Here is a 16,815-nt window from a genome sequence, read left to right as displayed (position 1 = left end):
GTTTGATACACAAATAAACAAATTCATAGAAAGTAAGGGACAAATTAATATTGGACGAATATATATATATATATATATACACACAACAATTGGGGAATAGTGTGACATATGAATGAACATTCATAATCAATTAAAATTAAATGAATGTGGAAATATTTTTTTGCATATAATTAGATAATATTGCTTAAGGGTACATGAATACTATGTACTGAGAACGACCTGCGCAATGCATGGAATAAAACCACGAAGATGAAGATGAAAAAGCCAATCGTGGGACCCAAGGAGGGGTGTGTCATGGGTGGGATCCACCAAAACTCATCGCCCGTGAAGTGGGTCGGTAATGGAGGAGAAAAGGGTTCACGAGATTGGATATGTCGGATGTGCATAGTCCAACAAAAGGGAGTGTGACTGGCGCCCAATTAACTTGCTACTTTCCAATTCCATACTCCAAAGTACCCCCAAAAAAAAATAATAATAAATAAAAAAAATATATATATGTATATTTATATATATATCATCACCAAAATCCTGCTCTCTCCCAAAAGTTGCCCTATCCAGCCACAACCCTCATGGCTGCCAATTCTTTTTGTTGTTTTTCTCTTTGCTTTTCCTCTCAGGGTTACCTATGAGATTAATTGAATTACTTAATTTCCTCTATTAATTGAATTACTTAATTTCCTCAAGGGACCACCTATTTCTTTGAGACCACCTATTTCTTTCTTTGAAGCATAAAACCCATTTCTTTATTCTTGCTTAGATTCAGGAAAATGTCAATGACAAAAGTATTTTTCTCATACGTTTTTCTTTGTCATAAAGATACTGATTTTGATGTAATGCTTGGGGATATTATTCAAGAAAACCACCAACAATATGTAGTATAACCATGCTTTAAGATTTTGATTATATAACTTAGATTGCTGTTGGAAGCTTTTCAGAGCATCCATATATATATATATATATGTATATATGATCTACTCAAGTCAAAGGGTTATATATATATATATATACATATATATTAGTCACCAACCATGAAAATTAAAGAATAAAAATTTGGTTCTAAAAGTTAAATTAAGCGTGGGACATTGATGATAAAGCACCAAGAATTAACAAAAACTAGGGTACAAGCAAAAGATTAATCTCATAATTGCATCACTTTTCTTTCAATGCTAACTATACATTGTGCAATAAAGGTGCTGCTATAAATTCAGACATTTATAATTGGCTATCCAAAAGCAAAGGGCATCTTTGAATTGGATTGTCCTTCAAGGGTAAACTATTACTAAAGCCCATATGTCGGTAACAATTTTAAATTTCTCCAGCCAATTAATGGAAAAATATGTACCTTGTTTTAATTAAAGATTCGAGTATATTTTTCATTTGAAGATGCATTTGATAATATAAAGCCCATAATCTCAAGCATATACCTTCTCTTAAATGCATATACACCTTTTAATTGAATCACTAAATGCATATTTACCTAAAACTTTAGATAGTAAAAGCAATGGCATTAATTAACAACTGTTTTTGCATGCATTACTATTAAATACATAATCAAGAAATTCAAAAATTGTTAAAAGTTTAATTGATTAAGGGGTTTGTTTTGCACTGCTTAGACTTAAATTCACAATATCTAATTAATTTAACCAAAATAAGATATGAATTTATAAAAAGGGATTACATAATAGTCCTAAAAAGTATGAAAGTTTGTTATCTATCATAAATTTGGAGCACTGAATATGATATTATGTCTCCTAGCAATCCAACTTGATTAACAAATGACATCATTTTTTTAACTTTCTGAAAAGTAATTAAGGCTGTTGTAACTTTTTAACGATGTTTATTTATATATACATATACATGTATAATAGAAAAATAAAGATTAAAATTAAAAATAAAATAAAATGAGAAAGAAGATAATCTGTATTCTTTTCTTGAAGAATTGAAAAAAGCACCCAACATTGTCCTATATATATACCCCATTTGTCACTGCATCATCACCCATATTACAAAATTCCAAATTGCCCATTTCCCACAATGAAGTTATGGAGAAGTCCCGTGAGCTATCAGGTAAAATACTTCTCTCTCTCTCTCTCTCTCTACTTTTTTCCTTTCTTTCTTCTTTCCTTTTTCTTTACTTTCCTGGCACCCAAACAATAAAAAGAAAACCAAAAGCGTATTACAATTTCTCATATGACATATTTGTACAATGACTAACATAATTTCTTGTAAAGAATATTCTAACAATTAGCAATGCATGAAAAAGGTCCTTGATCTACACTAACGAATTTTTCTTTGATCTTCCATTTCCATATCAAAGTTTTTATCTTACATTTAAAAATATTACGTAATCCTCTAATGGGTATGTTTTATTTTTTTACTCTTTTTTTTTTTTTCTGTTTTACAGGTTATAAAAACAGTGTTAGTAGTTGTTTTGGTGAGTTTATTGAGAGGAGGTGAGAGCAGAAAAACAAGGATTTTGGAGTCCTTTGAGTACAGTGCCTTGAATTGCAGAGCACACACAGCTTCATTAACAGAGTTCGGAGGAGTTGGAGATGGAAAAACGTCAAATACAAAGGCATTTCAGACAGCGGTTGATAAGCTAAGCCATTATGCATCGGACGGTGGAGCTCAGCTCTTTGTTCCTGCTGGAAAATGGTTGACTGGTAGTTTCAGTCTTACCAGTCATTTCACTCTTTATCTCCATAAAGATGCTGTTCTTCTTGCTTCTCAGGTGTGTTTTTTGTTTTTTTTTTTTTTTTAATAATGATTTTTCACATATTTCTGATTTTCAATATTTTTTTTTTGGCTTGTAATATTATAAATTTGTAAGTATTTCCAAGGAGATAATGGTAATTTCATATGTTATAAAATATAAGGATATAGAAATTCAAACTTGGATTTCAAAAAAACGTTAGTTTTGTCGCTGGTTGTTCTCACGCTGATTGAAAATGTCAAACTTAAAGTATTTATTAAAAAGATGTCAAAATTTTACGAAAGTCTTGAAAAAAAATTTAGTTGTTTCCAGTTTATTTAAAAAAAAATAAATTGGAATTTTTTTCCTCAAGACCAACATTAAAAAAAACGTTTTTTTTTTTTTTTTTTCAGAATATTTGTAGGGATTTTTTTTTTTTTTTTTTGGGGATAAAGATTCAATCTAAAAAACTGATAAAAGCAGTTAGGAGAAAGTCTATGGTGCATCGTGCATATGGGACCCACACCCAAGGGTGGAGAAAGTCTATGGTGCATCGTGCATATGGGACCCACAATAGGGTGCACATCACGGGGCAGTTGCCGAGAGTATCTAAAATATGAATACCATAAAAGACAAAAACAAATATATATACATACATCATTTTATTTTATTAAACTGATGTTTATTTATCATCATTGAATTCTAATAATAATTAAGTAGATTTCATCTTTTCAATAAGAATCAATGCTTATAAAAAATTAATATTAATTTTATAAAATAAAGTAGATGTTATTTAAATTTAATTATATTATATATATATATATATATATATGAATACCATAATTAATAGATATTAAAAAATATCATTCGTAAACTTTTGTTTAACTTTTTTTTGGGACTCACTAAATTCGTATAACAAATTTGGATCAGGATATAAACGAGTGGCCAGTGCTCAAACCTTTGCCATCGTACGGTCGAGGAAGAGATGCAGCAGCTGGACGGTTTACGAGTCTCATATTTGGAACAAATCTCACCGATGTAATTATCACTGGTAATTAATTACCAATTTCTCAATTTTAACATTTTTTTTTGGGTAAATTAAATTTAAATTTAGAAAAAAAAAATATCATTTATATCTTTCATTTTTGTCCTAACTATATTCAAATTATAATTTTAAAAACTTATTATTAACTTCCTTTAAATGTCAATATGTGAGTTTTTACAAATTAATTTTAATCGTTAAAAATCGAAATTATATTTTTATAATAATATTTAATTATAAAATATTGATTTTTAATAGACTGATAGCCTTTTTAATTGTCAAAATCAATTGATAAAACTAATAGATAAATTTGCTTTGATAAATATAGAAAATTTAAAGGAGATTAAGCCATAAATTTATAGTATTTTTTCATTGCCTTTGTTGATTTTCAGGGGACAACGCTACAATTGATGGACAGGGTGAATTTTGGTGGCAACAATTCCACAAGAAAAAGCTAAAATATACCCGACCTTACCTAATTGAGATCATGTTCTCTGATCAAATCCAAATTTCAAATCTAACGCTCCTCAATTCCCCATCTTGGAATGTTCATCCGGTTTACAGCAGGTAATTATTCCCCCATCCAACCTTCTTTTATTTATTAATTATTTATTATTCTATTAGTGGCGAGGAGTTCTGGCAGGCCATTTTCCAGAACTCATATGAAGTCTTACATGTGGGGCCTATTTGTCAATCAGAGTCTTTTCAGGAGAAAATCTTGGGTTGGAAAAAAAAAAGGGGTTTCACTACTTTTCTCATGCTTTGTCTTTAATGTCTTTTTAATCTTAGGTGGGAAAGGATAAGAATGTTTGCATTGGTCTGATGTATGTTCCTCTGTTTCTTACTGAACACCCATGTTTTCTTTGTCAAAAAATAAATTATAATAAAACCTTAATTACCAATAGTCAACATTTGTAATCCGGAAGAACTACTTTCTGAAAATCTTTTTCTTATATCAACATACGACCAATAATTTTTCAATTAGGTTCACCCCAAAAAAAAAAATATATATATATATATAATAAATAATTTTTCATTAGACAAAATTTTGTTATTTTATTTTGGGTCAATAGCATTTTGATTAATTTTGAAATTATGGAATTGCAGTAATATTATCATACAAGGCATCACCATCATTGCTCCAGTTACATCACCAAACACAGATGGCATCAACCCAGGTTCTGTCCCCTTCATTAGTACTCCAAAAAAAATTTCTGCTATGGTTCAATCAGTATCTCATCATCAGGGTTTCGGACCCACCATAATATGGGGTCCATGTAAAGAATCAAGGGGCCCATAAAGTTTGTTTTCCTGATGCATAATTTCATTTGCGTTTTTGGCAGATTCTTGCACAAATACTAGAATTGAAGATTGTAACATAGTATCTGGGGATGATTGTGTGGCCGTTAAGAGCGGTTGGGATGAGTATGGCATAGCATTTGGCTGGCCCACAAAACAACTCATCATCAGACGGCTCACGTGCATTTCTCCATTCAGTGCTGTGATCGCATTGGGCAGTGAGATGTCAGGTGGGATCCAAGATGTCAGAGCTGAAGACATCGTGGCCATCCATACAGAATCAGGGGTCAGGATCAAAACTGCTGTAGGGAGAGGTGGCTTTGTGAAAGACATATACGTAAAGAAGATGACCATGCACACCATGAAATGGGCATTTTGGATGACCGGTAACTACGGCTCACATGCCGATACTCATTGGGATCCGCATGCATTGCCGGAGATTAAAGGGATCAACTACCGGGATATGGTGGCGGAGAATGTCACCATGGCAGCGAGGTTAGAAGGCATTGCTAACGATCCATTTACAGGGATATGCATCTCAAATGTAACTATAGGAATGGCAGCAAAGGCAAAGAAGCAACCGTGGACTTGTGCCGACGTGGCGGGGATCACGAGCGGCGTCACTCCTCGCCCTTGTGAACTATTGCCGGATCAACAGAAAGCTACGAGCTGCGAGTTTCCTGAAGATAATCTACCAATTGATCTGGTTGAGCTCAAAAAGTGTAGCTATAGGATGAGTTACATGTAGTAGTTTCCAAGATATGTACCAAAAGCTAGTTTTTACCATTTCCACCAAAAATCAAATGCAAGTTCTCAACACTGGGATTTGAAATGATATATAAACTCTTTCTCACTGGTTTTCTCAAAATGAAATCAAATTCTACCACTCAAAATTACAGAAAACAATATAAATTTCATATAAGATAATATACGTGGAAGAACACAATACAAGTTCTATAAAATTTCCAGTGCCTAGTGACAATTCTTTTGGGGACTGATATATATCCAGTGTAAAAATAGAGCTTCAAGCAAAAAAAAAAAAAAATTGTGAAGATTATGAGACTTCAAAGCAACAAACATGACAGAAGGACCAGCCTAGCAAACTGACGCATTTTTCTTACTCATTCTCAACATTTCAAAGTACAGCACTCTTATGAACTCGTCAACTTGAAGCAGAAAAGCATTAAAATACTTATCCGTTTGGCATGCCCGGCTACAAATGCATACAACCAAAGCATAAACTTGCATCAGATGAGGGATTGGTGTACCACAAAGATTATGCTTGAATAGACAACCTCGACACTGTTCTACTGAATCTATTTTACTCATAAATCCAAAGATGTTACAATGTCAATGAATGATGTCCCACAACAATTTCTAGTAGAATCCCAATATTTTCATAATACTATTTTTTTTTTTTTTTCCCCTGTAAATCAGTAATTGGGTAATCTTCTAAGCGTATACAACAGATAATCACATAATCCTCACTGAGTTGGATCAGGATTGAATTTTACAGTTTCTCTCCAGATTAGCTCCTTGATATTTTCTTCAGTAAATGATGGTTGCTCAAAATCAAAAACAAAAGGCCTTTGGCAGACAGGTTCCTCATTGATATCATGAAGAGGTGCCAAGTATGGGTGGCAAAGAGCCTCATCAACTACCAAGGAAAAAGAGGAGAATCACTTAACACTGAATTCATTGAAGTTGTCAACATATTTGTTAAAACCAAACTGATAGATATGCATGACCATTATACCTGTAATGCGCTTGTTTGGATCAAAGACAAGCATCTTATCTAGCAAATCGACAGCACCAGAAGACATATTAGGAAATCTAAGAGAAAATTGTTGCCTCGGGTACTGAGGAAGCTGCCGAACATATCTTCGGGCATTATCACTTCGTAAAAACCCAAGGCTGGAGTCATCAGGTGAACCAATGAGCTGCATAGAACAAAGGGGGACATTTCAGAAGTTGTCGCTGTAACTAACTTCAAATGAAATAAACAACTTCATATCGTAGGAAATGTTTAAAGATGAAGATAATAATAACAAAAATAACATAGATAACAACAATGATAATAACAATAATAGTAAAGAGAGTGCACATCAAGAAAATAATAAGAGGATAATAGACCCTTCTTTTCAATTCCATAACAAATATTTTCTCACCATATAAAGTCTAGATAGCTAGTGATGCTTTCTGTTAATCTTTTAAACGAAATACTCTTTTTCTGTGTCTAGTCACCATATAGACTAATTTATTTCAAACCGAAAGTCACATTGACATACCAAAATTCCGTAAAGTTTTAGCACTTTATGCCATTTGGCAATAGCAATATCAACGTGCTCAAACTCAAAGATAAAACAATTGGTACCAACAAATATATATGGTCTACATTCAGAATATTTTAACATACCAGTAGTATATTAATATCAGTAGAGTCAATAAACATGATTGCTGAAAATTCTTTTGAATCTAGCTCCCATTGATATTTTAATATTTCCACCAACATATTCCACATAGATCAGCAAAAATCTACCTTTTTTTTACCAATTCCACTTTTATCAACATCAAATCAATATATCCACCTACAGCAATATTTCAATTGACATATCCAATGATTTTATCTTCTTATCCTGTATTTAGCAACCTTGAACTACCAGGTATATCAGTGAATATGTTGATTTTCCATTCTTGCTCTTACTGTAGAAAGCAGAAAATTCGAGAAGGGTAAGCCAGAGTCAACATGATCCAGGAAGTGACACAAAGTTCAATATTGAATAACCCAGAATATTAAGCAAAACGGACACTTTATTACCTCAAGTAAAAATAGCAAGCAATGAGTAAAATTTTAATGTTCATTATTTTTATCAAAATCAACTACATGTTTGTACTTAAAAAAGGGACATGACACGCCAGCCTAGAGTCAGTAAGCTTTAGAAACCATACCTCCGTTATAAGTCTCAGCTGATGAACATAATCTTTGCCTGGGAATAGAGGTTGTCTGGTCACGATTTCACCAAGAATGCAGCCCACTGACCATATATCAATTGCTGCAGTGTACTCCGAACAATTAAGAAGCAATTCCGGTGCCCGGTACCAACGAGTGACAACATACTCAGTCATAAAATCAGTTTCAGATGTTGTCCTTGCAAGCCCAAAATCTCCAATCTTAAGGTCACAATTTGCATCCAGGAGCAAATTGCTGGGCTTCAGATCACGATGCAAAACATTTGCTGAATGTACATACTTAAGCCCTCGCAACAACTGGTACAGAAAGTACTGGGAAAAAAACGTTGCATTCAAAAGCATCAAGGACACTCCAAGCTTGAAACATACAATTGGCAAATGGCTAAAATAACAGTAATTGATAGCTAATAATTATTCTTTAACTCATAATTCCATATGTAAGACATGGCAATTGAACATTTCTAGAACAAGTGACATTCAGAAATGGCATGCATAGAAATCAAAGCAAGATAATAGAATCATAGCAAGGTGATCCCAACTACAAGAAACGAGAGTACAGAGTGCTTCATTCAAATGGCAAGCAAACATAATTATTTAAATGCACGAAGACATAGAAGTGCGGTATCAACCCGACAATGGTCATCTGTCAATTGCTGGCTAGAACGTATTATCTGATGGAGGTCAGTATCCATTAATTCATATACAATATAGACATCATTGAAGTTTTCCTTCTCTGGAGGTCGTATGATGTCTTTGATTGAAATAATCTGCAACAGAGGAAGAAATAACCAATAAGCATAAGGTTTAAAAAGAAAATAAACTAATAGCCATATCAAAATCCCCTTTTTTTACTCGAAGAAAAAAACTATATCATTGTCGCACTCTCATAAAACAAAACAAAACAAAAACTTATGCAGACAGAATCAAGACAACCCAAGATTTTATTACAATGGAGCAGTGAAGTCTCGTGGCAGGAAAACCTCACTGAGCTCCACCAATGATAACAGCCAGAACCTCATACCTACACTGAAGCTGGAGAGGCAAAGTCAAAACACACACACAAAAACAACTCCCCCCATCCCAAAAAAATAATAATGATAATACTAATGATAAAATTAATAATAAAATTAAAAATAATAGTAATAAAAATTACAAGAATTGTCCCATCAGCACTTGCATGACATTTCCAAAAGCTAGAAAAACACCCCCCAAAAAAAAAAATTGAAAACATGTTTCAGAATCATGTCATAAAGTATGAGCACTCTTGTTGAAACAACTAATATGTCTTGTCTAGGAAAAAAATAAGGGCATGTTTGATATGCAGAATAGATGTAGGAATAGAATAGTTATTCCAGAGGTTAAACTATTCCTATGTTGGTATATTTTATATTTCAGGAATATCTATTCCATAGGAATACTTATTCCCCCATTTAAATAATAGCTATTTCTTTGAGAAAAAAAAAAAACTCAGAATTGTTATTCCTTCAATTGAAGGAAGAATATCCTTACCATTTTGAAAATATATTCAAATCTAAATTGATTATCCTAAACTAAAAATACACAAATAACTATAAAATCTAACTTTTAATTAATTTTTATCAAATTTGATATTTTGGAAAGAAAAAAATTTCTTATAAAGACTAAACATTGAACTTGATTCAAGATAAAAATTAAACATGTCAATAGGAATATCTATTCCCTTCCCTTTTTTAATTTCTAAGAATAGGTATTCCTATTTTATCAAGAATAACCATTCTATATACTAAACGTGCCCTAAAAGAAATATGATTCTAGCGACTAAGAACATTCATGGATACTAATTTTTCTTTAACATGCAATAAAACAAAAACAAAACAAAAGGCAAGAAAAATTTTACAAAGCATACAGTATGAAAACATGAGAGTAAGCAAAAAAAGATATAACTAAATTACATTTTCATGTTCCATGTGGCGGAGGAGTTTAATTTCTCGTAATGTCCTTTTGGCATCTATTCTGTTATCAAAAGCATTACCAATCTTCTTTATGGCAACCTGCTGACCTGTCTCCGAGTTAACAGCAGCACTGAAGGAAATGAAAAAAATTTTATCTTCCTTTGAATTGGTAATAACACAGAAAAAAGAGTCAAATAAAGAGGACAAGGAACCCATGACTAATCATCTTGATATAGTACATCATTTACAAGATAAAAATATTAAATAACATGTGAACACTGTTTGATACATTTTATAAGCACACGGCAAATTAATGAGGACACAAACTAGAACAAATTATTGGTACTTTAGACCTATTTCTATGAGAGCCAACATCAGCAAGCTCATAAAACAAAAAATACAAAATTGAGAAATAAACAGACGAAAAAAAAGCATTTAACCAGGAGAGAATACAGCATAGGGCTCCAAAAAGAAGAAAAGTATTTGCAACATAATTAATTTTTATCAATTACATCAGTGCATATGTTACTTGCACTCTTTCTTTATTTCTTTTAAGAAAGAAGATCCTCAGAGGAAGTGAACTACAATCATGGACCTACAGCGTTGATCTAAAAACAGAATGCTCAAAAATAATGCAACAAAGATAAATGAATTGATACCCAAACTGTCTCAGGTGATTTGAACGATTTAAAACAACTAAAGAAGCAGCGGTCAAATTTATGAAGAGTATAAGTACAAGGTCATATACTATCTAGTTTTCTATGAATTCAACTATAAGGTGTTAATGTCAAGGAAGACACAGCGGATCATCCATAAAATTGATGATGGGTTCTCTCTTTATTGTTTAACCAACAGCAATGTATTAAAACAATGGACATTTTGAAACATATTGAAGGCCCACGGACTTTTGGTTGTCTGAAAAACTGTTATCATACTTCCTTCCCTATACAAATGTTGGGACCATGAGATTTCAGGGGATGGCTGGCTATCCATCCTTTTTACGAGAGGAAGGTAAGATGATTAAAACCCATTCATTAGGTGGGACTTGGGAGGTTGTCATATGTGACCAAAAAAATGAAATCATGCTATCTAAAATAAATGTCAATAGCTGTCATGTTCAACAACCATAATTATGTACACATGCAGGCCTCATAAATGTTAACAAATCATGTCTTTAGTCATATTTAGGATTTGATTGACCTTTTTCACCCGTTCATAATTCGCCATTTAAGTGCAACTAAATTAGAGGAAAAGCAACAAAGAAAAGAATGAGAATCACTTAGTTTTTACATCTCAATTTCCTCAAATTCTCAGTTAGAAGACAAAGATATATACATGTCCTCTAATTTCCACTTGAAAACATAGACATACATCACCATTCCGACATCTTCAATTCTCGCTGGGAGATCACAGAGCCTTGACTAAAACTAAAGAGATCAAGTTGTAAATAGAAGTGCTTAACTCTTAGCAATAACCAAAGAACCACTTAATTTCTAACCTCATTAACAATTTAAAGAACACAAATCTACAACCCAGAAATCCCACAGCACTATTAGTTCATAATCCAAACAAAAAACAACAATTTCAAACCCAAAAAGATATATGCAACACGAGCAACCTAGCTTATTTGTCATGCAGCAAAATCTTCAAAACCACCCATAACCAAATCTAAACTAAATGATTTATCTATAATTAGAAAGTGATTTCCCTGCTTCTTGAACCAAATCAAAACACAAAGTTCACTTCCAAAAGTAACAAACAGCAATCAGAAAAACATCAATTTACATAATTCCCAACTGTCCTCCCCCCCCCCCCCCCCCCCCCCAAAAAAAAAATTCTTACCAAACGATGCCATAGGCACCTCTTCCAATAGGTCGAATTGGAGGGACGTACTTCTTGGAAACCTCAAAGAGGTTACCATATATATTATACCGAAGGTATCGTCCACCATGGATAGGAACTCCCTTGATGTTGCTGTGTTCAGCTGCTGAAGCAGAACCGCAATCCATAGACCCAAGTCAGAAACCCCGAAAACGGAAGAGACCCAGTTGAGGATTTTGCTATATTTTTGCGAGTGAATTGGAAAGAGAAGGTAAGGTAAAAAGCCCAAGTTGAAGAAGAAGGTGGAAATGCTAAATATGAGGAGGGCATGTCGGTAGGTACAAAGGTTTTTGACATTTCTTCATTTTTTTGGGCTTTTGGGTCTTGCAAGAAAATTATAATCAGGTGGTGGAATATGTAATATGCATTTTTTTTTTTTTTAACAATTTACCTAAATTATAATCTATCCAAAATTTTTTCTGACTCGCACGCGTACCTTGCATGTTTATTGTATAATATTTGACTGTGAAATGCGAACTTTCAAGGATGCTTTTGAACTGGAAAAAGCTTGGGCAACCCGTGAAGAAATTGGACTTCTTTCATTTATTTATTCATTTTTATGAGGCATTGATATGAGTAGGTCTGTGATTTTTTTATTTTTTATTTTTTATTTTTTTGGCTATTTTGGGTTCGAATTTCCCTTTTTTTTTTTTTTTTTTTTTTTTTTTTGTTTTTCTTCCTTGCGTTAAAGAATATGAATATTGTGGCTGTAACTAGTCATAACTTAGAAAGAAAATGGTCCTCTGGAAATATGTTTTTTACCGATTTTCCAAAAAAATTAGTTTTTTTATGAAATTAGTTTTATTTAATTTTTTATAATTTTATTTACCCTTATTTTAAAATATATATAATAAAGTTTTAATTACGTCTCAACCATACATTGTGGGAAAAAAAAGGACCATTGCTTTATGGTATACGGAGATTTTATTTTATTTTTTGCTATTTCTTTTAATTATTACATTTGAAATAGAAAAAACAGTAATTTTACTTTTAAAATGTTCCATTTTAAATGCTCTGTTTTTTTTAATATTAAAATGGAGGAATTTAAACTCTAAACTTTTATTAGAAGAAACAGTGACTTTACATTAAATTGCGTTTTTTTTTTTTTTTTTTTTTTTGGTGTTTTGGTCAACTTCTTGTTAGATTTCTTTGCTAGTATGCCTAGTTTTTTTTTTTTTTTTTTAACTGAAATATCTACAATATTACCCTATTTTCACTGTGTAGGTTTTTTGAAATGTTTTCCTTCAACCATTCCTCCAATAATTTCTCACTAAGTTCTACTTTTGCATTGTTCCCCCTCCAATTGGGTTTTGCAGGAATATACAACAAATCCTTTTCATCTTTGATTCATAGCGATTTCTCACCAAATTTTGGGAGCAGCATTTTTAGTCAAGAGACAAGATGAGACCTAATTCCACATTATGATATTTCATTTCAAAAAATAATGTTTTTTTCCTTTTCACAAATCAGCTAGTTATTATTCTTTATATATATACATATTTTTGTTTGATTTGCCATGATTATGAATAGGATAATGTCATATGAGGCCTCTAAACTAAATCAGCTATGATATCACATTACTGCTTAACAAGGGTATTGAAAGTTATTTGCATCAATAACCATCATGTCTTGGATAATAGGTTGCAAAGTTATTAGAGGATTTGAAGGATGCAAATAACCTTCAATTTTATTGTTAAACAGTCATGTGACTCTTATATGTGTATTTTGTTAGTTATTTGGATGAAATTTTAATTTTATCCTGATATTGCATAATTGTAATGAGTCTAAGGATTAAATTATTCAAAAAAAAAAAAACATAATTAGGGAATCCAAATGTCACAACTGATACAGTTTAGGAATTTCATATGATATTGTCCCTTTGTGAATTGGTTGGTAAAAGAAAACAATGTAATTCTTTTAATAAGGATATTTTTGTAATAAAAAATATAATTATTATCATTAATTTTTGGTTGTTGGACTATTGTAAATACAACATATAATCTTATACTTCTTTCTATAATACTAGTAATGGTGTCTTTTCAATCAATTTCTGTTAGAAAATTGGCTTCAACTTGTGGAATTTTTCCGGCCTTTTTTTATTATTTTTAACCCAAGCAAGATGTGTATCGTAGATGAACTTTATACATATATATATATAGACAATAATCGGTTCAATTTCAGTGGAAGAGTTTTAAGAATATTTTTATTTTTGTTTTCTATGTGGGAATTATGTCTTATGGAATGGAAAGATTAACCACCAAATGAGATGGTGATTGTTGAGATTTAAAATTGATGGGCAATATGAACCTGAGCATGTTATGTTGCATTTATTCCTTCAATTTCATGTGAACGGTTGAATGAATGAATAAGGTCTATTACCAATACTTAAAAAAAAAAGAATAAGGTCACATTCCCACAATTTTTATTTTTTTTTTGAAAAGACATTTCTAGTAAGGTATATATATTTCAAATACATTTTCTATCAAAGATCTTTTATTTTTTATTTGGTTTAATTTTACCTATAATATACACACCAAAAAAAAAAAAAAAAGTCAATGCAAAGTATCAGACTAATTACATTAGGAAATAATGAAAAAGAATAATAAGTTTTAAAATTCTAAACGCGTTTCCACCACCAAAGTTGATCAAGATGATGAGAAGCTGTCACAATCAATACGATGTGGGCGACAATATTTTGAATACGAAAACAAAGAATTATAAGATGATATGACCTTTTATTATTATTATTACTATTGTTTGTAAAAGATGTTCAACTATAAATCAACCTACCTAATTTGTAACAACTTTAATAGATTATATGTTAGCCAGTCAAATTATTCTTAATGAACTAGTAACAAACATTAGTAAGACCGATTTCAGACCAAAATTTTGTCCAAGTATCTTTTTAAGAATATAAGCTTTGATTAAATAACTAAGATTTTATTGCTATTGAAATACAATACAATTATTAAACAAAAAATCGAAAAAAAAAAAAAGTCTAGGCAGATATAAAAAACCAAGGCAATGGAGAGTGGGACTGTAATGAGACATAATATTTTGGAAAAAAACAACTTTTCCAAATCAAATAACTTATTCATGCTATTTTATAATAATATATATTATAAGAACAAGTTTGTAAGCGAAAACAAAACATTAATTAAAAGTGTTGTTCGATAAGTAGTTTGGTTTTAAATTTTTATTAGTTTTATCTGATTACATGCGATGTGTTTGCTATAAATGTTTATTGGTGTAGTTCTTAATCAAAATTTGTTAAGCATTTCAAATAATAATAAATTTAAATATAAAGGTTAAAAACACTAAATTAAAAACTATTTTAAATTCAGTTTAATGTTGTGATTTTATTCCTTTTTTTTCTTAATTTTTTTTAAAATTATAATTAATTTAAATAAATAATAAATTGTAACTACCATTAACTCTAATAAATATATATTTTTAGACAACATCCCTAACAAACATTTTCAATGAAGAAAGGAGACAAAATCAAAACCCGAAAAGCAGCCATTTAAAAAGTGATTAAACTACAATATGGTTTTCAAACAAAGAGAAGGAATCCAATCAATGAAGCCCACAAGATTGGCCTTGACACTTGCGGCTAATTTGGGCTTAATTTGGGCTTATCTCAATGATCCAATTCCCATGGCCTATTCACTAACCTGGATGAAAGAACAGAGACATATGATTGACTGAAATTGAAATAATCATATTTAAACAACCAAACATAGGAAACCAAACCAGTTAGCAATTAAAGTATGACATGAATGCAAGCTACTCCAAATTTCAAGTTATCAAAATTCGTCTGCAAATTCTAATTCCCTTTTTCTGAGAATAGGTAACTCCTTCGAAACAAACACCAATAAAAACAAACACCTATAAACAGCACTGCCATTAATTCTACATGGAGAATTAATATTTTATCTATTCTGTCTAGAAATTATTGGTTTAAAAAGTTTTTTTTTCTTTTTTCAGATATGTTAGCATAAAAGGTTGTTAAATTAAATATAAAACAATAATGTAAGAGTTATTAAAATGAATGCCATTTGGTATTATCTAATTAATTTATTTTTTATTAAATGTATATTTAAAATTTTATTTATTTATATTATATAAATATGTCAATTATTTTATAAATAAATTTTATAAATATTTTAATACCTATAAAATTATTGATTATGAATATAAAATATAGTTACAAAATCAATGAATGAATTTTTTGAAGATTTCCATATTCGATATAGATTTGAACAGATAAATTTGAAGAATGGAAAATCCCATTGACCCAAACAAAGTCAAAAAATTATTTCAAAGACAACCAATTGGGATGTGTGTAGAAGAGTTTTTTTTTTTTTTTCTTTTTTTGTTTTTCCAAAAGTTCTATTTGATGATCAAAAATTTTTTTGTCAAAAAATAAATACTTCTTACAAAAATCAACAAGTACTTATTAACAAAAAAAAATAATTTTTTAAAATTATTTTTAAAAAATCCAAATTTTAAACTATTCTTTTTTTAATTTATATAAAAAATTTAATCAGTATTTAATAGAATTTTTTTATTTACAACTAAACACTTATTAGCTTTATTTAATAAAAATTATTTTTTAAAAAAACCTATAATCTAAAATTCTACAAATAAAAATTCTATTTTTATCAACTATATCACACTTGATTTGATTTTCTTGTAGCTTAATGATGGCTTGATTTTCTTATAGCTTAATGATGGCAGCCTTGTTCAATGGAGATGTATTTACTCAAATATCTCTAAGTCCACAACCAGGAAAGGATAGGGAATAATTTAAAAGAGCAAATATGGTTTATTATTGGTCAACCAAAAATAAGTATTTTTTTTTTTCCTTCTTTTGTAGTTTTTCAATTTCTTGATATAATCTATATTCGAAATATATGGCAAATGAACTGTTATAATCCTAATTAGCCCCCAAAAAAAAAAAAAAAAAACACCTATAATCTTAATAAATACCCTGTCTG

At 30.6% G+C, this 16,815-nt stretch overlaps 2 protein-coding genes across 2 annotated transcripts; one reads left to right on the top strand and one right to left on the bottom strand.

The window, feature by feature from the left end:
- Positions 1-1,915: 1,915 nt before the first annotated feature.
- LOC107432930 (probable polygalacturonase) lies at positions 1,916-5,886 on the top strand. The gene is made up of 6 exons (XM_048466006.2): positions 1,916-2,067; positions 2,405-2,731; positions 3,623-3,743; positions 4,127-4,301; positions 4,842-4,912; positions 5,078-5,886. The coding sequence occupies exons 1-6, from the start codon at positions 2,035-2,037 to the stop codon at positions 5,779-5,781; spliced, it is 1,431 nt and encodes a 476-aa protein (XP_048321963.2). The 5' UTR covers positions 1,916-2,034; the 3' UTR covers positions 5,782-5,886.
- A 243-nt stretch (positions 5,887-6,129) lies between these two features.
- LOC107432958 (mitogen-activated protein kinase homolog MMK2) lies at positions 6,130-12,136 on the bottom strand. The gene is made up of 6 exons (XM_025079556.3): positions 11,777-12,136; positions 9,935-10,064; positions 8,633-8,770; positions 7,983-8,315; positions 6,790-6,973; positions 6,130-6,690 (listed from the first exon to the last, which is right to left on the bottom strand). Exons 1-6 carry the CDS (start codon positions 11,941-11,943, stop codon positions 6,518-6,520), a joined length of 1,125 nt encoding a protein of 374 aa, XP_024935324.2. The 5' UTR covers positions 11,944-12,136; the 3' UTR covers positions 6,130-6,517.
- Between the last annotated feature and the right edge of the window lie 4,679 nt (positions 12,137-16,815).

Source organism: Ziziphus jujuba, chromosome 11 (genome assembly GCF_031755915.1).
Source record: "Ziziphus jujuba cultivar Dongzao chromosome 11, ASM3175591v1".
Lineage (NCBI taxonomy): Eukaryota > Viridiplantae > Streptophyta > Magnoliopsida > Rosales > Rhamnaceae > Ziziphus > Ziziphus jujuba.
The sequence above is the reverse complement of the archived record's forward strand: the minus strand, read 5'-3'. Positions and strand labels throughout refer to the sequence as shown.